Here is a 23,436-nt window from a genome sequence, read left to right as displayed (position 1 = left end):
TTAGTGCCTTCAGTGTTTTGCCGAATTAACTAGCCTAATCGGGCTTAAGTCATCATGTAGCCTCCTCCCTTTGCAGTCTGGAGGGGAGCCAGGCACCTCCCTGGAAGGATTCATCCAGCATGAGGGTTGCTCGTTTTGAGTGACATCAAGTGAGAAGACTTTTTCCCTTTCCCTGTGGACCCAGCCCTGTGAAACCTGCTGTCCGTGAGAGTGGAAAGTGTACAGTACCTGTGAGCATCAGTGCTCTGGAAACTGGTAGATACTTAACGCACTATACTGTCTAGCCTATTAAAACCACAGGTTAGTGATATGCTCAGATCAGATACAGAGTTTGCCCTGCTCTGTTTCTAGTTGGAGTCACAAAGTGCTAGAAAGTTATTTGCACATGAAACATCAGGGGCCTTGTCAGCGTCGCACTAATATTTTTCATGGTACGTAATTTATTTCACAAAACTGAATTTTGGAACATATACATTTCCATGAGCTTCATCAGCTACACTAAAATCAGTGGACTTTTCCCAGCAGAAATGCACTGTAAATTAAGGCCCGAACTGGGACCAATCCACAAACCTCTATATGTGGAAGATCCTGAAGTGTCTTCCCAACCTTGTGGGTATCCCTCAGCCCCATGGTGCAGCAGTGTGACTTTATGAGAGCAAGAAGGAGAAGAGGCCATGAAGAGGCTCCTGGCATCAGGAGGCTTATGAAAAAATCCTAAGTTTAGGAAGATATCTCCATACTTTGCAAAAACTGAAATAAAGCTAGAATACTGCCAGCATAATGTCAGTTCATCAATTTGCTATGTGAAGCTAGGATTGAATGATATACTTACAATAATTTATCAGTTTTTTATTGATGTATTACACAAACTGATGTGGGTAGTGTAATATATAAATACAGGTAGAGATGTATTAGTGAAGAGTCACGGGTATATTTCACTGGGTTTTGAGTCAATGACATTCTATTGATGAATTTTGCTCCTCATAACATACTAGTTAAAATAGATTTACTACTCTAATTTGGTTTTCTATTAGAAAACAGAACTATTCAAAATGCCTTAAAAAGCAAAGTATGGATTGAGGCCTGTATCTAGTGGAGTCCCTCAAGGGTTGGTACTGGGACCATTACTATTCAATATATTCATTAACAACTTGGATGAGGGAATAGAGTGCACTGTCAGCAAGTTTGCTGATGACACTAAGCTGGGAGGAGTGGCTGACACGCCAGAAGGCTGTGCTGCCATCCAGAGACCTGGACAGGCTGGAGAGTTGGGCGGGGAAAAATTTAATGAAATATAACAAGGGAAAATGTAGAGTATTGCATTTAGGTAGGAACAACCCTAGGTTCCAGTATAAGTTGGGGAATGACCTGTTAGAGAGCAGCGTAATGGAAAGGGACCTGGGGGTCCTGGTGGACAGCAGGATGACCATGAGCCAGCACTGTGCCCTTGTGGCCTGGAAGGCCAATGGTACCTGGGGTGTATTAGAAGGGGGGTGGTTAGCAGGTCGAGAGAGGTCCTCCTTCCCCTCTACTCTGCCCTGGTGAGACCACATCTGAAATATTGTGTCCAGTTCTGGGCCCCTCAGTTCCAGAAGGACAGGGAACTGCTGGAGAGAGTCCAGTGCAGGGCCACGAAGATGCTGAAGGGAGTGGAGCATCTCCCTTATGAGGAAAGGCTGAGGGAGCTGGGGCTCTTTAGCTTGGAGGAGACTGAGGGGTGACATTAATGTTTATAAATATGCAAAGGGTGAGTGTCACGAGGATGGAGCCAGGCTCTTCTCGGTGACAACCAATGATAAGACAAGGGGCAATGGGTATAAACTGGAACACAGAAGGTTCCATTTAAATTTGAGAAGAAACTTCTTCTCAGTGAGGGTGACAGAGCACTGAACAGGCTGACCATAGAGGTTGTGAAGTCTCCTCTGGAAACATTCAAAACCCGCCTGGACACCTTCCTGTGTAACCTCATCTGGGTGTTCCTGCTCCGGCGGGGGGATTGGACTAGATGATCTTTCAAGGTCCCTTCCAATCCCTAACATTCTGTGATTCTGTGATCTGAACGGTTTATTAGAGGAAGAAATTTAAGCCCACATGCTCAGAGGCATCCACTGGAATACAGCCAAGCCCAGCTGCCTCATTGAGAAGTTTCATGGCCCTGTTCATACAGCATAGGGGGGGAAAAAATGAATGTGGTGCTGATAGCTCGGTTGCCTGAAGGCTTTTTACAGACTGAAGGGAATTCAGCAGTCAGGAACCAAAACAGGTTTAGGGATAAACTGAGAAGAAATACGGAAGTCTGTGCACAGAAGGGTAAATGCAATTACAACTGCTAAACAAAATTTGAATATGAAATTGCTCGATCTGTGGATACAGTCACAGATACATGACTACTGTTAGGTTTTTGTGTCTCAGGGTAACATCAGATGAATTAATCCAACTGCCCAAGATGCTCTAAGAGAGCCAGGATTAAAGGAAAAATGGGAAATACAGTTTTAAGAGCAAAGAAAACTTTCATAATGCTTATGAATATTAAAATTTGTTTTAATATTCCTGAGATGATGCTGAAAATCTGATTGCCTGTGTAATATAAAGGTAAACACACAGAAATATAAAGGTCAAAGAGAAGCAAAGGCTTGCGGAAATAAGCCTGGTTAGACAGAACTACTGACAGATTCAGCTTGGCTAACGGGGAAGATCTACATTAATTGTGACCCCTTTGGGAATGTCAGGGCTACAGACCGTTTGGCCCTGCAAGGACATGAGCTTGAACAGCATCTTTCATGACACAGTCATGTAGGAGTTATGCAGACCTGAAGTCTTATGGTGGAAGAACCGGAGTCTAAAAGGGAGGACAGGGGCAGACTGCCTGATGCCAGCCCTGAAGGAAAAAACAGGCTCAGAGAAGCTGGCACGACCAGAGTTTCACCACTGTCCTGTGCTTGTCAAAGACAGGACACGCAGAAGGGAGTAGGCTGTCACTGCAGCTCTCGCCCTCCCTCTCTTCATGCAGTGCTGCACGGGAAATGGGTGCATGGAAAAGAAATGTGGTTAAAATTCAATGGTGAAGGAGAAGGCACAGAGCATTAGTCAGTAGTAGTGACAAAAGTATATTACTAATAACAACAACAACAAAAAGTTGATCTTGAGCCAGGAGAATCTTCCCTTTGTCTAAAATTTCAAACACTGATAGGACTAAGTTTGTTTTCCAGATAGCCATTTTTTCATAGGTAGCTTTGTAGAATAAAAACACATTGTGAATTTATTACAGGTGCAATAATGAGTAGGCCTTTTGGAAAAAGTATAATTAGAATAATTTAAAATGTTATGATGCTGAAAAGTATGACATTATCTTAAATGAACAGCGCTTGAAGATACAAATGCTTCTATTTTTATAGCTTGCAATATTAATTGCTCATAATCTGGCATGGCTGAAGCTGTAAGGAAAAACCATCCTAATGCTGTGAGCCCCAAAGACCACAGCTGCTTTTTCAGACTGCAGACTGCTCACATAAATCCAGAGTAGCACAAGCTTTATGGAAGGAGCTCATCAGGAGTGAGTTCTGAAAAGCCAAGCAAGCTGAGCCATTCGGCAGCTGAAACCTCTCTGAGGTCTGCAGGTTCGGTCTCTGGCAGCCAGTGCTCTGCAGACATGGACCCCCAGCCTCACCCATCAACCACACACCAGGACAGGAGGCACACATGCCTTCCTCTCCATCTCCCCTGGGCTTTAAACATTGCTCGTGGGATCCCTCGAGCTGTAGGTTGGGCTAATTCTCTCTTAATTTTGATAACTGAAAAATGTGTTTCTGATCTAGGCTTGCTGTTTGGACTCTTTCAATAGTGGGGAAGAAAAGGTACCTCCAGAAGGCACCTCATTCTCAAGGCTTTGGCACCCATTTTAGACAAGGATGAGTTGTCTTCTGCAGATCTTGTTCTCTTTTTATTGGCTATAAAAAGTGCATAGACTAACTCAGATTAGATGTTTACACTTTAGGTGATTAAAGTTATGTGACATGAATCCTATATTTAATGTCTCATTGTAAGCTATAGCTCCTCCTTCAGTTATCGACAAAAAGAGTATACTGTGTCCCATCATGTTTTCCATTGTTTCCTTTAACTATTTCTATTCCATTTTTAATGTTGTTAGTATCAGTGGAGAAATGTTTCTGCACAAGATACTACTATTTCCATCTTTTGCATTTTTGAACCATATAGCTTCATATTGCTTTTCTAGTTCAGCAAGACTCACAACTTCTTTTTTTTTTCCCCTGGTGCCAATAGTTTTACAGCATTATCTGTGGATAAGAAACGTTGCACTGAGTTCAGAAGGATCCTGTAAGGTGTAAAAGTCATGAGATACCGACCAGATGAAGGATTAGGTCCAAATGATGAATGTCTCCTTTGGGACAGGCTGCCCTAGAGCACTGCCTTTCTGGAAAATGTTTTTGCTGTGATTTGAATGCAGTTACGTCAATTAAGTTGCTCCTCAAATTAAGATCAACTTTTTTACTGTTTCCCTCTGGCTTCAAATACCATAAAGCAATACTTTTCTAGTTATTATGCATTAGGTAATGCAAAGAAAGAATGCCTAAATCCACAAGTTTGATTTTTAGTTCTCTTAAGTGGAAATGAAAACACTTCCTACTTATTCTGTATGCATAGGAATATAACTTAAGGCTTCGTAATTTATGCCACCAAATGGGAAACATGATCTCCAGGCTCCTCAAATCTTTCCCTGGAAGTCCCACGACACAGGTCACCCCTTGGCCAGCTTTGTGCAGCTGCAGGTCCTGAAAACAGCTTCCTAAGCAGCCTGGATAGAGGACAATGTTACATAACACAAAGTGGCGGGACTAGTGATCAGCTTTTCATTCTGCACAGAAATCAAACTAAAATCTTCCATAAGCTACATGAAACAGAGGCCTGTCAAGCTGCCTGCTGTGAGACAGAAGTTACTTTTTAATTTTTGTCTTGGCGCCAAGAACCTCCACTTCAGATTTCAGAAACTGTTCAGACAAAAACTCTGCAAAGTCACTCTTCTCCCACAGCTACAGGTGCAGTTTGCTCTATTCCCTGCAACTAATGGGGCTTGTACATAAGGGGAAATCAGTGTGCCAGAAGCTGAAGCAGCGATTTATTGCAAACTGCCTCCCCTGATCTAACTGATGTGTGGATGCTGCGTGCACTATGGCTGTGAGGGTGCTCCCCTACCACCATAGACAAACCACCTCTCACAGATGCTCCTAGCGCTCCTTCAGAGAACGAGGTCCCTCTGAGCATACATGCAGCCGCCTACAGTGCTGACACCTTCCACCTGAGCTGCCATACTGCCAGTGAAGCCTCAGGAAGGAGCTGTTTTGCCCTGAGAACAGTGCAAATCGGGGGAAGCCAGAGGCAGAGACACCCCCTCTGTGTTCCCCCAGCACTCTACCTGGGTGAACTGCCCGTTTTTCCTCTGTGGTTTCTGTTCCAAAACTAAGACATGAGTTGTATTGCCATCTCCCCAGTGAGCAGCTGACAGGGTGTTCCTCCTCGTGGCGGCTGCTAGAGGCAGTGGGAATTTAGGAAAGCTCATGTGGACTACATGAGCACAGTCTTGCTGGTTAGGAGAACAGCAGAGATGAAGAAATCTCTGTGTCTTTCCAATAATGCCCAGCTTTTTTTCATTCCCTGAACTGTGGACTGAGACCGTATAGCCATGTGGTCCATGTAAAAGCCACAAGTCTGTTCAGCTATTTTTATACTATCAAATAAGAAGGCCAAGGACTGGTTTTTAACCTGAACCCAACTAGTTGCCTACAGCTAAACTTTTCCCTTTTGCACCTCTTTCCTCCTCAGAGTACAATGACTTTGTCCTTTTCTCCTGCCAGGGACGACTCCTGCTCCATGCTATTCCCAGCTACTGCTGGATGCTGTCGAGCAGAGTATTAGTTGGCCAGGTCAAAATCATAACAGGGAATAGGTTAAAATTGAACAGGACTTGCCTTATAGACAAATGGATTAATGAAAATATTCCGAGAAGACAGCTCTCCTTTTAGCCACTTTCTCCACACTGAAAGGGGGATGTGCTCAGCTGATCACCCACAGCAGCCTAAAGTTGATGCACTGAGACACAGGAGGAGGCATCATCTTAGATTTTTCACTGTGTTTGAAGGAACAGACTAAAATAGGTTTTTACAACTAGCATGCATCACTTCTACCCCTCTGAGTCAAGGTCTCTTGCGTCACATGCAGTCCAGAACATCTGCCCTGAAGGACACCACTGTTCCTGCACCAGTACAGGTGAAAGAATCACTGATGATGCAGTGGTGAATACGGGGGATAGAATTAAGTCCTGAGCAAGTGCATCTCGGTGAAATTATACCTGTGCCAAGATTGAGTTAGGCAACTACAGTTTACTTCACCATCACTGGTGAAACACAAATAAACAGAAGCAGAGTAAGAGATAAGTCACGGTCTTACTGAACAGCTCAGGGAAGATCTGCTTACTGGGAACATGCACGGTTGAAATAGTCTCATAACCTATTTTAGGCACCTAATGTAGGTTGCCTATGTCAGGAGGCTGATCACTGTGTACAGTCAACGCACAGAAGTAACTGAACCCCTCCCTAAGGTGATTTAGACCGTCTAAATTCAGGAACATTTAGGTTCCTAAATTGGATGCTCTGAGTTTCCCTCCAGAGGTGTCTCTCTTCACTGATTGTGCAGAGAGTGACGCTCCTAATTTAGCAACATGATGCACTCCTAAATTAGGAAGGGAATTACTTAGGAGCTGTGAAATACTCCTTTCTTCCTTTCTCCCCCACTGGCAGCTGAACCTATGATGGCATCAGATTGAGGCCAGATTCTGATTACAGTAATATTGACAACATTTGTGGCATAACTTTATTTGTTTGTAGTAATGGAAGCTCTAGATCAGTAGGAATTAAAACAGAGTCCAGTCTGTGATGCTGACATACTTGTCTGAAAAATCACTGATATTGTAATCTCTACTTCTGTCTGAAAATTTTGAGGCAAAAATCTCAATGTTTCTAAACACAGGAAGTAACTTTAAGCTTTATTTAGTATTCCATTTACAGACTGCTTATTCCATGGCCATCATCTTAGAAAAGCATCCAGTTTGTAGCAGAGAGAAACCACCATCAGGTTGGGGAGACTAAAAGGAAGTAGAAAATCACTATGACATGATAAATGAGACAAATGACATTCTCATATCTTAGTGTCTATTCAGGTTCTGCATGACATTTCCTGACTAAAAAAGGGATTGTACTTCTGGGTCTCTGCAATTCCTGTAACAGCCTCTGTTATTTTGAGGGTTAAACCCTGATCCCATATCATTTTGGCAATTAAGGGTTAAAGGATCCTGTCTTCACTTAGTACGGCTTCTTAACTTCCCTGGAAGATGTGTCACTACATACTTCATAAAAAACCTTGATTGAGTAAGCGGCAAAATTGCAATTTCAAGATCCTTTAAAAGTGTAACAGATTTCAGATGCTGTTCTATGGATTTGCTAGAATATTTGATTTCGGACTGTTTAATTTGCTAAGGGAACTGCTTCTTCCCTGGCATGAAAACACAATTATTAAAGCTCATTTCATTATTTTGAGACTGACAGCACAATTTGGTTCATTGTTTAACATTTCATCACTATGAATACAATGAAATTCTCTAATTATTAATAGGATTTGTTATTTTAAATAATCATGCTGAACCTTATTTGCAAGACTTATCAGGTCTGTAACTTCCATATGAATAATGCATCTCTAGCTGTACAGTCAACTTTGGAGAGCTGCTACTCATTTGTAGAATATCCTTCCCTCTGACTGCTTTGGGACAATTATTCTGCAATGTGGAGCCCACAGTTGTGTATCTCATCTCATCTCATCTTACTGCCATCCTTTGAGGGATGTCCTTCCAGACATATCTGATCAGTTTTTAGGCTCTTCACACTCACACAGAATGCACACATGTTCTCTGATAAGTCAAAACAGGTAGCTAGGAGGATGTTGTCACCCAACATGAACAGCATCTTATTGAGCCCCAGTCATGAGAGAGTCCTTTCTGGCCAAACCCACACAGCTGCAGAGAAATTTAGAAGGGGCCATGAATGCTGAAGAGAGCTCACAGCCCCTCCTGGCTATAACCCTTCCTTTTCCCCTTTCTCTTGCACACACATTCTCCACTATAAGTTGCAGGGCAGCTTAAATGGCCATAAACCCAAAACAACCCTCACAATATGGACAGAAATATGACTCCTGGATAGTTATTCAAAGAGCCAAAGACTCCATGTTTCTCCCATTGGGACCACTCTGATTTCTCCAGGGCGCACCTCCCCTCACCTCTTGCTGTGCCAGATCCCGTTGGTGCCCGTGATGAGCCCCCGTGTGCTGAAGCTTTTGCTCACAAATAGAAACCCACGGCAAAGCCCAGCTCCCCATTGTATATGGCAGCTGCTCTGCTGTACACACACAGAGCATCTCCATGCTACTGTCTTCATGTATGTTATCACCCTCATTAAGTAACAGCAGGAGTGGATTCAGCTAGAAAAAAATTTGACTCACAGTGACTTTCTGTTCTCCCAGTGACCCAAACAAAAGACATTTTGGCAGAAAGTGCTGAAGCCTGATGATAAGCTCTCATTGTTTGATGTGGTCCTTACCATTTGTACAGCCACAAGTGAGCGCAAAAAAATGGCAGTGGTTTGTAGAACCTGCTCTCCCTGGCTTTCAGCCACAGATGATCGCACAGCTCATCCCTCTGTATATCAAAAGCCAGCCCCTCCCCTTTTTTTTTTGTTCCCAGTGAAGGAATAACAGAAATGAAGACAGCCAGCTACAAACTCCCACTTCGCTATTTTCTTCATCATAAATTCGTACAAGCAGATGTAACAGATAGGAGAAAACAGAAACACATACATGTTCTGATGTGAAGGCAACCAGTCTGGGAATAGCTGCCATTCCTTTTTCTTTAACTTCTGGGAACATCTTGAAACGTGCAATCAACATAGCATACATGTTAGATATGGCACCACCTGGAGTCCACAGTAATACACTGTTACTTTTTCTATGCATTGTAATATTATTGCAGAACAAACTACAAGTCTTGCTACAGTTTTTCTAACTGAAATGTTAATGTTTTTGCCTAATGGCAGATTCTTCTTCCTGATGCTCCTCACAGCTGGGTTGTGTAAGAACAGGGTCTACCACACCCAACTAACAATTTATGCAAAAAGTACTGCTGCAAAAAATGAGGGGGGTTTCCTTCCATTCCCATTTTTGTTACCCTCTCTCCTTTAGTCCCCAATCTTATCTTTCCACACACAAAGTCCCCACTCTGTTCCACCTCCCAAGCGGACGTCACCACAAGGCAACTTCCCAGGGGACTTCCAAGTGCAAACCCAGCTGTGCTCACCCCTCCCAAATTAGGGTGATGTTTCATGCCCCGGCTCTGAGGAAACCCACACAGTGAGTCCCAACAGATACCACCTTCTGGATAACTGGAGTGTGAGGAGGGAAGAGAAAGGAAAAAGAATAATTCTAACAAGTATTTTTCTCTTTATTTGTCCTCTGATGGGAGCAAGGGGAAAAGGTTTCATGTCCCTACCACTAGCCTTAAAATCACTGGCATTCGCTGACTTAAAATTCCCACTTCAGGATGGGTATTTTACCCACTTCAAGATGGGTATCAGATGACAGCTCTACAGTATTCTCTTCACATATGTCAACTATCAATGCATAAATTGAGCACTTCATTTTTTGTTTTTGAGATTTTTACAAACTGAGCCTCTGTGTCTACAGTGGAACAATGTTTGGTTATACATTAATGCTGCATGAGCACTATGGGAATATAATACAGAACCTGAGGCAGAGTCCAAGTACTTTTACATATGTACACATGTAAACACACACACACAGACATGTATACATAAAATCCATCAATTTTATCCTGTATATATACTCTCTCTATATATACAGATTGACTACATATTGATGTTTATGCACATATATTTATACAAAGTGAAGGTGTATACTGATTGCAGTTTTAGGCTCTTAAATGCACAGGTCAGAGTGCAGCTGAGGTTGAGTTCAATTAACTCAACCTTCATCCACCTAAGAATGGAATGAAGAGCACAAGACAGGCACTTCCAGAAAATGGTTCAGTTGATGCTTGTGGTGGCTGGGATGACTTGCCCTGCAAATGCATCCACCACTCTCCCATGAATATATGGGAGCTGTGGTAACTAGCCCAGGGCAGACACACAACACTTGGACAGCCAAGGTGAGATAAGACAAAATCCACTCTTGAAGCAGATCAAGGTAGGTCTGCTGAAAGCAGTGACGTTACATCATGTTACACCAGCAGGGTGTATGTGCTGGCAAATTTAACATTGTTTTGACTTTTCTAAGATTTGTAGTTATCCCACTAGATATATATATACTGTTCCATAGCCCATAGAAACTGTGCCTGTCATTTCTCATCAGTTTCCTGGCTCTGCTCTTGCAGTGAGGCTGCCCCTGCTCTGGGCTCTCCCTGACCCCAGTGGTCCTCCTGTAAATCCAAGGAGAAATGCCCCAGAGGGATGGCATCACTGGCATGGGGGTCAGTTCAGATCACGCTTTTTCTTGTCCTTTCAACTATCTTGAGAGATATGAACATATTTCTACACCTCTTCTACAAATGACAAAACAAGAAATGGAAAGATTAAGAGGAAATGCTTGGGTACCTGTCCCTAAAAAATGCAGATGTCATGTAACAGCTGCTGCTGCTGATTTAAGTGATTGAAATAAGGTGCCCAAGCTGAAGAAATTTGGCCTAAAATGGCTTTGTCCAAAGCCATTTGCTCAGTGTCAAAAGAATCAAGACTGAAACATTAAGTTTCTTCAATATCATGCTTTCCTATTAGTATTTATTACCTAGCCATTTAACCCTAAGCTTATTAATAAGCCCACATTCTGCCTTTAATTTTGCAGCTGTGTTTATACCCACAGCTAATTGCAGGCAACAAAACAAACCTACAGAATTTGGAGAATCTAATCAGGCCTTTATGCTTTGCATGTATTGATACGGCATATTTCATTCCAGAGAATGCAGAGCGTGAGAACCTTTTCTTCGCAACAGTAAGGCCTCCAGCTGAATCTGTGACAGTTTGAAATGAGAAGATAGCATAGAGATTATTTTAATTATTGCCTTAAAAAGCAGAACCTGCACACTGGATATTGTTGGTTTAAGAGAGTGAATTAGAGAGATGCACTTTGCACAAACCAGGGAAAGAAAGGATGAGGGGAGCAGCAGTGCCAGCAGGCGGCACAGGTCCACATCTGACCGAGAGCCCGTCCCCACGCAGGTTTCAGCTCCACAAAATGGGCTCCAGCATCCTGACGCACTAGCAATCTCCTGGCCCCCAGCTCAGGCAGGGACCTCTCGCTGACATGGGAGGGACGGTGGTTCCCCCTGAGACATCCATCTTTCCTGACTCACACCACCTCAAGCACAGTTTGCCAGACTTGGGCAGATTTGGCGCTTGCACTGAGCCTTTCACCCCCTCCTGCCGCCCATGCCCAGCCTCTGCCCAGCAGGTCTGGCTCAGCAGCATTGCTATTGCTCTTTTCTCCCCTCTTAATGTCCCCAACCAGCCCAGTGAGGCTATTGTGGGTCAAGCCTTCAAGGTGAGGAAGACCAGCTATACTGAGTCAGGCCAGGGATTGGACAGTAACCAAGCACTGTCCAGTTCCCAAGAACTTTATCATAGGTTCTGGGCTTGTGATACATATTTAGATACTGCTCTGTGTGATGGAGGCCACGGTTTTGGTCAGGACCTCTAAGCACTACAGTGAAAGCTATCAGAGCTTTTGCTCTCAGTGCTTTTTAAATAAGAATTCAACAAGAAATAATGTAAATTCTTCTCATCTTTTTCTCCACCTCCATGGAAAGGCTCAGGACAAAACTCCTGCATCACTTCCCACATGTGCATTCAGATGTGAGAAGATTAAGATAAGCCTTGTCTGATCTTCTGCACAGCATGAACTTTACTATTCAAGCCCTCAGAGAGCTGAGCATCCTAGACTGTTATCACTGAGGCCCTTCCTTTGCTCGATAGTCCAAATACTCTTTCTCTCTCTATTAGGTCAATGAACTTTCTTTCCAGAAGGGCTACTTCCTCGTCAGCTATCAGTCTGTTCTTTTCTGACAAGCCAAGATGTTATGCCCCATGTAAATTCTCCCATTTTTCTGCAATTCAGTGAGACAGGCCAACATTTTTAGCAATGAAGTTCCAGAATAAGATAGGCAGTGACAGAGTATAAATCAAAAGACTAAGTGGAATGATTTTAAAAAGTCTTAACAATGTAGGGTTTGTCAGAGTCAATGATTTCTCTACAGTTAATCACACTCATTTTTTGCTTTATTGACTTGCCCTGAAGGAACCAGGCTTCTGAGTCTTTAAGCACTGAGATTAACTCCCCACCCAAGTACCCCTTGAGCCCAACAGGCCAGCTCACACATGGAAAGCCAATTGCAGACTGTAATGTTGGCAGTATCTTACCGACCCCACTAAAATGACTTAAAGTTATGCTACATCTTTCCCTCTTTGCTCCAATTTCCCCTGCAGTGATGGACAGCAATGTTGTGTTTCCTCCCTTCATTATAAATACAGTACTCTTCCTATCTCATGTAATCCATAAAAAGCAGGGGCAAAGCAAACTGCAAGGCAAATGTCTCTTCTGATTATGTTTCCCATGTGCCATAACAGCTGCTCATAATGCAGTGCAATTTGCTCAAACAGACCCTCAGAATCGCATCCCTAAAATTCATAAACATGCAATACTTTCTCTCAAAGAGGCCACTGGTGGTTATAGGCAAGTGTCCTCTCAAACATGCATATTTAATTATGTTTAGTCTTTAACCACAGGGGATGTCATACAGCATAGTCTGAAAAATAAAGAAAGCTTGAAATATCATGTACCAGGTGAAAATATCCCATCGCCACAGCCCCCTGGCCAGCCAATCATCTCTCTCATTTTCCTTAGTGTGACATATTCCAAAAGTACAAACACTGGAGCAATTTCATAGGTGAACCTGAAATGTAGTAATGTCCATATTTAATGCTTTCATCTACAATACTAACACATCTTTTTCCAATATTACATTACATTATAGCCACAATATACTCTATCTTGCACTGGGTAGAGTTCTGTTTTACAGTATTTTTTATAATCTTCCTTCCTATTTGAAGTCAAATATCTAGAAAGAGAAATGCTGAGAGTGCTTGAGACTCCATTTCCAGCCATTTCAGTGAAACAAACCTTGCCCACCTTTTCCAGGCTCAAGAGCTGCTGGGTAGTTAGACCCTCTCCTTGCAAAAACCTGCATGCACATCTAGGAGCACACACATCAGCAGCCCTATTCACGATGACGAGACAGTGCATGGAGCTAAGCAAGTGCACAAAAATGCTTCCTAGTCCCAAAGTTAAAAAAACCCCACAGTTCAAATTCTGCACCTCTTTCTTACAGAAAGCAATGGCTCTAACTGCTCTGAGTATGGATTGTACATAACCCCTCTACACGAATGCAAGTGCTCACTTAGCACACCTTTTGTTTTACACATTTATGCATGCTAATTGTTAAAATATTTTTTCTGGTTTTTTTTTTTGGGGGGGGGGGTCGCAAAACTGACATCATATTAATATGATGAAATTTTACAGAGGACAGCCTATAGGACAATGTTCAAAGTCTTCATGTAAATAGCTGTAGCAAACATTTAAAAAGCAGACAATTGTTTTTCCAGAAACCTTAACATAAAAGTATTCTTTCTTTCATTCAGCTACAGCAGCTAAAATTTTAGACTATAACTGTAAAATTACATTAAATATTATTACGGAAAAAAGTCTGCTACTTACATATTAGTATTTGCTGCTGATGTCAGCCAGTCTGCTGCCAATCCAACCATGTCCAATCCAGTTGAAAGTTGATTAAAATATCTAGGGTGCCCTGTATAAGATGGAAAATGTTATCAAAAGACTGATGACTCTGAATGAAACTATTCAGTGCTGAACGGTATATTTACCTCTGGATTTCTACAGAGAAGGAAGTGCTTTCAAGGTACAAAACAAAGCAAACGGCAATAAATACATTTCTTGGAAAAGAAAGGATTTCTCTCCTTTCTCATTCCAAACTCAGTAAAATCAGAGTAATTACACTGAACGCAAAATAATGAATTCCAACTTTCTCTATTATCCTCTCAATATGCCTTGAAAATTAGCACATCGCTGCCTCACAAAAATAGCTGTTTGCTCCCGTTAGTGTGTCACATGTTGTCACTGGATGTGTTTTTGCCTGGCTAGGTTTGAAAGGCACGCACGAGACACCATCTGAAGAGCTTGCCAGTACATATAACATCAGTGATGAATGGCTAATGATTATAATAGACAGGGTGAAATGAGAAAATGGAACATTTTGGTGACTGCTTTGCACATGACTCAAAGGCTGATGATTGTACGAAGATGGCAGGAAAGGTGGCGGTCCTCGTCATTTCTTCCCTGTCAGAGTGTAATTACAAATAATCTCGCTGCTCACAATTGTGATTTTAAACAAACCCCGTGAAAACCAGCATTGCTGCCCCAGCAGAATGATGCACAAGAAAATACTCATTGAGCTGATAGTCCGTTTACCTGGTTAATCTATTTGGCTCCTGATTTTTTTCTAAAATCCTGTTAGAGATTTTTCTTAAAAACGTGCCTACAGCCATTAATTGCAGGAACCATTAAAACTCAGTTTTTACTAGCTGCTCCCCGCAAGCTGCTGTTCAGTGGTATAATTACCTGTACCAATTATGGATGGTTCACAACTACTTAAACACCCTCTGACTCAAAAGGACAGCAGACTCTGCTTGGAAAACCTCTGTCCTGACCCACAGACGACATACTGTTATTGCCATCACAGAAAACAAAAGACAGAGGAACATGATTGAGGAAATGCAGACCCAGCACCAAGAGAAAACTTATCTTTGGTCTCCAGTGGCCTCTTATCAGGCACAGACACATGGCTGGCAGAACAGCGCGGGGAAATTGCTCCCAGTTCCCACCTTGCAGCACACAAAGGCAGAGTATTTGGGCTATGCAGATGGACTAGAGCAGGGGATAAGCGGCGGAGAGGGTGCACAGGCAAAATCCAGCTCCCTGCACCCTTAACCTGAGATAAGCCCCATGCCGCTGCCATCCGGCCTGACTCCTGCCACCTTCCCCTGGTTCACACTACCCAGGACATGCAGCCAGACCCTCTCAGGCCGTGACAGATTCTGCCGAGACCCAGCAGGATTAACAGAGTCTGGCCCCCAACGCAACTCTCTAGAATGGGGTAGGTGGGCCTGGGGCATGTGTGTGCCCTGACCCCACTGCCAAAGCCACAGCAATCCCACGGCAGGGGCTCTGTCTGCACAGGACTGCATCTCCCTGACGATGGGATTTTATTTTTCAGAGAGTTTTGATATTTATAGCTTGGGTTCAATTTCATAGCCAGGGTCCAAGCAGGGTCCCAAATTCCACCAGAAAACAACATAAAATTAGGAGCTGAAAGCCTTTGGTGAATCTGGACCACAGGAAGGCTCAAAGATGCCAGAAAACCTCCTGCTTAGGAAATAAATCTGCACTGAAAAGCTGGAGAATAGCAGAATTTCTATTTGCAGCTGCAGTGTCTCGGCAGCTCTCTGTCAGCTCCATGCCCAGCCCCAGGCAACAGCCCTGTTGTCACTGCTTGTTTCTTCAAGGAAATCCCACAGCACACCTCCTGCTTTGGGAACCACCACAGGAATGGGGCCAACAGCACACAGGGGTCGGGGCAGCCATGCCCTGGAGCAAGCGAGGTCGGCGTATCAGCGTTGTGCCCCTACTGAGATGTTACTACAGGGATAACAAGAGGTACTGCTGCTGGAGCAGCTGCTGGCAGAGCCCCCAGCACCTACACCTGTAACATGGCCCCCTCCGCTCAGTGCCCATCCCTTCTGCAACACGACTTTAACATGTGACAGCAGAAAACATAAGCCCCAATCTGACCCCAACCTCAGTTTGTCTGTCCATTTGACACCTGAGCTCTCTTTCCTGAGCTAGATGGCCACAGAAAATTGTGGGTTAGCTTAAAAGGCAGATGCCACTGGCCAGGTAAGAAGAGTTTGGGAGAGGTGCTCAAAAATCACTGCCTGGGTTCCATCTGCCTGAAACACACATTCTTTGTCGTGCTTGTCACCCAACAAAGAGGTGACTGGAAGAGATTGACAAGGTGTGAGGAGAGGGGAGATGTGAAAACAGGAGATTACTGCTTACTGGTTGGTTTAGCAATATACAACATATTTATGTATATCCCAGTGTAAATCGAGAGATGATGGGGAAGAGCCAGGGCTGAGGCACAGGGACGGGCTTTCCCTGCCGAGGACGTGCCTTCGCCCTATGCACCCTCCTCTCAAACACGCTTTGCTTGCACTTGGTTTCAGGCACAGACATCCCCTATCATTAACATGCAATGTCTGCAGCCTCAACGGGGAAGTAATGACAATGGCTGGGCGAAGCCGGACAGCACGAAGAAAGGCATGGCTGGCAGCATGGGTTTGGCTTTGCTCGCAGCCCCACAGTACGCATGGCCTGCTACCGGCACCAGGGCCTGCCAGGGGCAAGGCTGGACCAGCACCAGCTCCTCACACCCTTCCCAGGCTTTCCAAGCCATTTTTTAACACTCACATTTCGATTTCCTCCGTGAGCATTGCACAGAACCGAATTTCACATCTCTTTCCCTGCATTTGCAGATGCTGCCTTCTATAATATACACTCTCAGCTGAAATTCTCACCAGTGGTGGATGCTGGTAGCCGGTAAGGGGGCAGAGAGCCATGTGTGGCTCCCCCAGACACCCCACAAGCCATGGCACACAGGCAACACCTGGGAGCATCCCACACCTGCCCCTCGGCCAAAAAATCAGCCATCCGGCTCTTCGAATCCCAACTGGGGATCAGTGCTGGGACTTGGGGATCCAGCTGTGAGGCTAATCTAAGCAATACAATTTATTTTCCAATCTGCCTCCTGGTCACACAGCCAAACGCTGCCCAGGCCCCCCCAGCCCAGGAGGGGCCATGTCCAAACGGCTCCTGCAGTGGGAAAGGATGCAGACCCCTGCCGCCAGAAACCTCACTGCATTGTCCTTCCTCTGAGGCTAATTCAAGCCTTTTACCTTGAAGCATATGCCAAAGGGCCCCGGGTGTATATCCCACAGGTTTCGTGCCCCTCCCGGCTGGGGCGGCAGCCCCAGACAGCAGCTCCGCGCCCCTGGCCCCGTGGGTGAACCCGGCTGCGCCGCCGCATCTCACACAACCCCCCACGCACCCGTCCTCAGACCTTGAAAACGTTATTTTCATTAAAACGAATTAAAAAAATACCAAGAAAGTAAAGCTTCACATATTTCCAGAAGGAAGATAAATGGTAACATTATTTTAAAGAGTCTTTTTTGGATGCTCAAAATTAAATAGGTCCATTACATCAAACAGGCTATGACAAAAAAAAAAATTAACGAAAATCGCTTCAGAAACCCTATTCTTTGATTTCCCAGACTCACGGATTCTATGTTTTACAGCATTCTGTGAAAATATGTTTCCTGTGCCCTACGCAGACACATCACATGGATCACTGGACTGATCGACTTGGTTCCTGCAGACACCATTTATCTAACTATTTATTCCAATATTTTACAGACATTTTGACAGTACCCGACTCACACATCAAAAACATTCAGTTGAACACTTCCAGCTCTAAACGAGGATTACACAGATCACCCACAATCTTTACTGGGATCAGTCCGTCCTGTTCCCAAAAGATGAAAAAACCTGTTTTTTGTTTTCCCCTCAACCTCTATTCACAAATCAGTCTCTTTCAGTAATTGCTACACATTTATTTATAAGCAATTTCTCTGTAATTCAAGTTCCCACTAAGAGCTCCCTGCACTCCACATTATTTCTCAATCACAGCCGTAATTATAGCTCCGCTTTTTGTCCGCTCCGCCGCAGTTAATTTAAGGTGGCCCCGGGAGCGGAGCCGAGGGCTTCCCCACGCCTGAGGCCAGGCTGGGGGTCCCAGATTGGCAGGAGTCAACACATCCCTCCTCTCTCCAGTGAAAAACAACAACGACAAAGGTTACTAAAACAATTCGGGCTTTGTTTTTATTGCTTCAGCCCAAAGCTGTGGGGGGGAAAAAAAAAAAAAAAAAAAAGACAACCGAAAAAAAAAAAACCAAACCAAACCAAAAAACCCGAAACAACAAAACCAAAACACCATTATACTCCCGTGGGCAGTTCCACCAAATTTTCCTATTTTCATGTCCTGCAGGTAAGGGGAAAGACACGGCAAATGGCCGCTCAGAGCTCCCATTTACAGGACGCTTATTGCGATTTTGGCTGCTAGACGGGCTGGAACCCGCTGCCCCCCTTCAGGGACCTCCCCGCTCCTCCCGCCCCGGCTGCCTCCCAGCTCCGCGCCCCCCGCCCTGCAGTGAGCGAGGGGCCACCCCCGGCCCGTCACACGAACATGAATGAAAAGGAAACGAGCAAAGTCGCAAAGGTGCTGAAAAGGCTGCTCAGTGGCACACTCGGTAACTCCGACGCACAGAGGCATTAATTTTAACTGGGAAAGGGCGTGCGACGCTGCAGTGACAGCTACAGAGACAGGGCTGCTGGAGTATTTTATCATTTAGGAAAACGATTTCTGTCTCTGCTAGAAATTGCATGGAACTGACCAAATACAATCGCTGCTTCAATCTTTAACGTTTCAAGATAAAACTAAATGACACCTTTAATCAATGGATGAGACCATACAGGGTAGAAAATGAGCATGGCTATTACCTGTTTTAATTGCATACTTCAGAGTTGTTCTGCAGTTCAATAAAATTTCTTCCAAGGTCTGTGGCTGGTCTGCCAGTTCCCAGTTATATTCCTGGAGCAGCTCATTTGGGTAATGGAAATCAATGACTTTTGTTGATCTATCAAAACTTTTCACCACATACTGAAGTAAAATGTCCACAACGTCTTGTAGGAAAGACATCGTTGTTATTTCTCCATTGCATGCTGGCAGAAGATCTGGGAAAGGAGAAATGAAAAGTTAACTTCGTTTTATGAACATATACACAGATTTTGGACAAAAGATTCCCCCATTTATGTTTAGGAAATCTTTTTCACTGTGCTCAGTACAAATAGACTATGTTTTCACTTAATAAGTAAATTGGCAAGACTGTATTTTAAGGATTGTTTGGAAAGATGACAGTTAGGTTTTAATTTCCTATCTAAAATAGCGAATTTTGCCCACAGTATATTTCAGACTAGTTTTTAAGACCATGTGAGAGAGCAGGGAAACAAGAAAAAAGGAAAAATTAATCTCAAGAAAAGACTGGGAAATAGATGCTACAAGAAGCACTATAAAAACTGGCATTTTCTTTGCAATAAAATACCTTCCCTGTTACTCTCCAGTGCAGGTAACTTGTTGATAATTTAATGCCTTTTTTCCGAGGCAATCCTGCACCATCTCTCAGTGTGCACATCGACATCTTTTGTTTAGGTGTGATGGCTATGGCAGAGCTGAGCTGTAGTGGAACCCCTTAATTTGGGGTAACCCGGGAACGGTCGGCCAGGCAGCGGCACCAGCACAGGGTGGCTGCAGCAGCTCTGCACGGCAGAGCGGGGGGCATTTCTGCGGGGAGCTGGGACCTATTGAACAGTGGAGACTCTACCTCCAAGGTCAGAAAAGATTAAGTGCAAAACCACCTCGAATTAAAATAAATCAGGAAGAGAGGGCTCCTTCTCCCTCCTTCCCACAAACCTTAATTACATCGCAGGGACTTCAACGAGAAGGTCGCTGCTGTCACTGTTCCTTAGAAAGAGCAACCTGCAGGCAATAGCACGCTGGGATTTTATTGCTTTTGTTTTCAGGATCTTTTATTTGTTTAGGGGTGGGATTTTTCTGTTTGTTTGGTTTTTTGTAGGCGGGTTTGATAAATGCCCAGCGCCCGCACGGGTGCAGGAGTGGGCCGGGGCTGGGGGCGCAGAGATCCGCGGAGCCGCCGCACACTTCGGGCTCCACTGGCCTCCGTGCATCGCGGGCGGAGGCAATTTCCCGACCGAACCGCTGTTTTTTGTTAGTTGGAGAGACGTGTCGTGGCCCGGGAGCGCCGTTACCTGTTGAGTGCAGAAAGGCGTAATTCACCTCCGCTTTTTGGCAGCCGCAGGGCTTTTTGTCGCAGGTACATGCCGGCCGCGGCTCCGCTGCCCCCGGGGCTGCCCTGGCGCCGGTTTCCACGGGCTTCTCGGTATCTCCGTAGAGCAGGGCTTGACAGCGACACGGACACAGGGCCTCAGCACCGCGACACCAGACCCCGTCCCCCCGCCCTCCTCCCCTGGGGCAGGGCCCGCGGCCGCCCGCCAGCCCTCCGCGGGCGCGCAGCTCTGCCTCCGCCGCCAGCTGCCGGGGCCTCCCTGCCCTTACCGCAGAGTTTGTTTCCGATCCCTCCCGTGAACTTCTGGGCAACCTGACACCAGGCTCTGGCTGCAAGACAAAACGAAGCGAAGGGTCCGTGGGGACGGGCGTGGGCCGTGGGCACCTCGTCCGACACCGGCACTGCTCCCCAAGACCCCCCCGACCAGCCGAGCCGAGCCGCGCCGGGCCGGGCTAGAGCCGCCGTCTGTCCCCGCCGCTCCGTCCCGCCGGCCGAGCAGGTCTCCGGCGAGTGAGCAGCGCTGCCGCGGAGGCTCCGCGGCTCCGTCGGGCCGGTCCCGCCCGGCTACTCGGCGCTCCCCTACCTGTGCCGGGGCTCTCGGCGGCCGCGGAACCCTCCTCGGCCCCGAAGGACCAGAAGCCGGAGCCGGGGCTTGCCATGGCGGAGGCGAACCGGCGGGGTGGGCGAGGAGAGGCAAACTGCAACCCAGGCGGCCTGAGCGAGTGTGCGTGAGTGTGAATGTGCGGGTGTGTAAGTGCGTGCGTCTGCGCCAGGCGGCGGCAGGCAAAGGGGCGGGGGCGCCCCGGGCACGCGTGGGCGGGAGCGTCTCCCGCGGGCGCCCCCGGGGCGCGCTCCGCCGAGCTACCGCGATCGCTCCCTGCAGGCGCCGCTGGCCGCTGTCCTTCGCCTGGGACGGGACGGGCGGGGACCGGGAGAGGTGCTCCGCGAGGTGCGCAGCGGCGCCGGCAGCTGCTGTGAAGGGTCCCCCGCCCTCTGCACCGATGGGGCGGTGAGGAGGCGCTCGGGGCAGACCCGAGCCCTGGGGGCAGCCTGGGCTGGAGCTGCAGCTGCCTTTGAGGAGAAGGCGAGCGACGTGCCTTGTGCCGTTACCACCCCGCCGACGGCCCCGCCGCACATGCAGCCGCGGCGGCCCGAGAGCGAGGGGACGAGCCGTCTGGCGCCGCCGAGCGCTGCGCGCAGGGGAAGGATGATTTTCCGAGCCTTGGTGCGGGCGGCCGCGGCGGTACAGCCCGGTGCCCCGAGGAGAGGGCTGGGACACCGGTCTGTGGCGCTACGGGGAAGCGTCCCCGATCCCGTGAGCCGCAAAGCGCCGAGAAAACTACCCGCCCCTCACCCACTGCACCGGAGCACCCCGGTGGCTGCGAGCCGGGGACTCCAGGGCCAGAGCTGAGGCGCCGAGGTCGGGGCAGCGCCTGCCGCAGGCGGCGGAATAGGGGCCCAGTCCCAGACCGGGCAAGGAACAGCCCTCCCGAGCACCCACTGTCCTCCCGGCCCGGCCCTGCCCTGCCCTGCCATCAGCGACCGGTGGGGGTGGCTCCCCGTCCCGGTCCCGGGCTGGGCAAAAGGGTCCCGGCTGCGCGCCCGCGGAGGCGGCGAGAGGAGCCCTGCGCAGCTGCATAGTGGTCCCTGGCTTCGGCACCTGCCTGCCCCGACATCTCTCCGGGCATCCCCAGGGCGCTTCCGGGGTCTCCCCCCAGCACCCCGGGGATGGTGAGCCAAGTGGAGCCGCCTTCCCCTCTCCAGCCCCGTGGGAACAGCAGGTCTTGGAGGCGAGACTGGAGAAGGGGAAAAACAACCGCTCCGCTTCCCTCCCGGACGTCGTTTTTGAAAGGAACCAAACCTGCACTTTCCACCCGAGCCAGTTCCCCACAGGAGCACGATGCCCTTGCTTGCCGTGGCTCCGTCCCCACTCAGCACAAGAAGGATTTCAAACCCTAACCCTAGGAGGGGGGCAGGCGAGACCACACCAGTCCAGGGTTCGGTCCTGCCGAGAGCTCTGGTCACCCAGGCCCCGCACTGCTCCCCGCACCCAGGCCGGGGGGGCTCCCAGGCTGTGCTCAGCCGAGGCCATTGCTCTCGGCCGAGGCCATGCACCCACATGGTTACTAGGAAGGTCCCCCTGAAGTCTCACGGCAGTGTCCTGATGTTTTTCAACACTGCCCTGATGGGAAAGTAAAAGAAAACCACTCCAGGCATCTCTGAAACTAAAGGTCTGTTCCAGTTTCCAGATCACATCGGCTTTAAGGAAATGTAGACGATAATTCAGGCTTTTCGTGGTGAGAGGCTGCTGTGAGCTCTTCCCCGCCTTGCTCACTCACGCCTCAGTCCGGTGTTCTGTCAGTTCTGGGTGTTAATTCAGATACAGCCAACCACATAACTGCTTTGTGCATTTTTATTTAGCTTTTAATGATACATGAGAAAGCAACTTTAAAACTGATTTCAAAATTTAAACAATTTATCACAAATTTTACACTGCAGCGAATTTTAATCCGATGCACATCCTTCTAACTAGTTAAAGATCAGGAAGCAATGGTTACCTGTCTCTGGGGAAAGGGGCAAGTGTGTGGTAGGAACGGACACAAACCCAACCCCTGTGGCTTGCTGCTGCCGCCAATTGTAGTATTTAGGAGAGCTAAGCAACGGAGCAGGATCAGGGCCCTATACAGCATCATGAAATTTGCTTTCTCTTGCTTTGCAGCTGGGAACATGCAATTATGAATCCTGAAAGGAAGTGCAGCAATTCTTAATATCTGTGTGGTTTCTGTGGAATAAAGTATTTTGAATAAGGAATGGGGGAAAATTCGAACACGGTGGCTATTGCTTTTATTTCCACTTAATTTCTAGTGGAACTGATTAAGAATGATGATTACATTTAGGCAGCAATCAACCAGAAAGCATATTTCTATTCCTTTCTTGGCACCCCAGAGATTAAGATTCCTAAAAATCTAAAGCAAAGGAAAACAAAGCAAACACAATTTAAAAGTTTATCATTAGTCACAAAGCCCAGAGGCAAAGGAGAAGGCTGGATACACTTCCCATAAATGGACATCTCCAACATAAGGATTATACACACAATATTGACCTTTAAAACTGCTACTCGCTTTACAGTAAAGTCAATAATGAAATAAACTGCCACAGTATGCTATCCAACTAATCATTTATGTTTGTTTTCATTAGAGGG

The 23,436-nt window shown here is 46.6% G+C and overlaps 1 protein-coding gene across 1 annotated transcript in view; it reads right to left on the bottom strand.

Annotated features, from left to right (window-relative positions):
- The window catches only part of GAD2 (glutamate decarboxylase 2), a gene marked incomplete at both ends in the record, with an annotated part of 38,407 nt that extends 17,514 nt beyond the window's left edge, over positions 1-20,893 (bottom strand). Inside the window, 7 exons of the mRNA XM_080339920.1 lie at positions 8,917-9,032; positions 12,963-13,075; positions 13,897-13,987; positions 18,871-19,104; positions 20,197-20,346; positions 20,504-20,563; positions 20,818-20,893. Of these exons, the coding sequence (XP_080196046.1) occupies positions 8,917-9,032; positions 12,963-13,075; positions 13,897-13,987; positions 18,871-19,104; positions 20,197-20,346; positions 20,504-20,563; positions 20,818-20,893 (840 nt within the window). The remainder of the gene's footprint in view (positions 1-8,916; positions 9,033-12,962; positions 13,076-13,896; positions 13,988-18,870; positions 19,105-20,196; positions 20,347-20,503; positions 20,564-20,817) is intronic.
- Positions 20,894-23,436: the final 2,543 nt, after the last annotated feature.

This window comes from Nesoenas mayeri, assembly GCF_963082525.1.
Source record: "Nesoenas mayeri genome assembly, chromosome: 2".
Lineage (NCBI taxonomy): Eukaryota > Metazoa > Chordata > Aves > Columbiformes > Columbidae > Nesoenas > Nesoenas mayeri.
The sequence above is the reverse complement of the archived record's forward strand: the minus strand, read 5'-3'. Positions and strand labels throughout refer to the sequence as shown.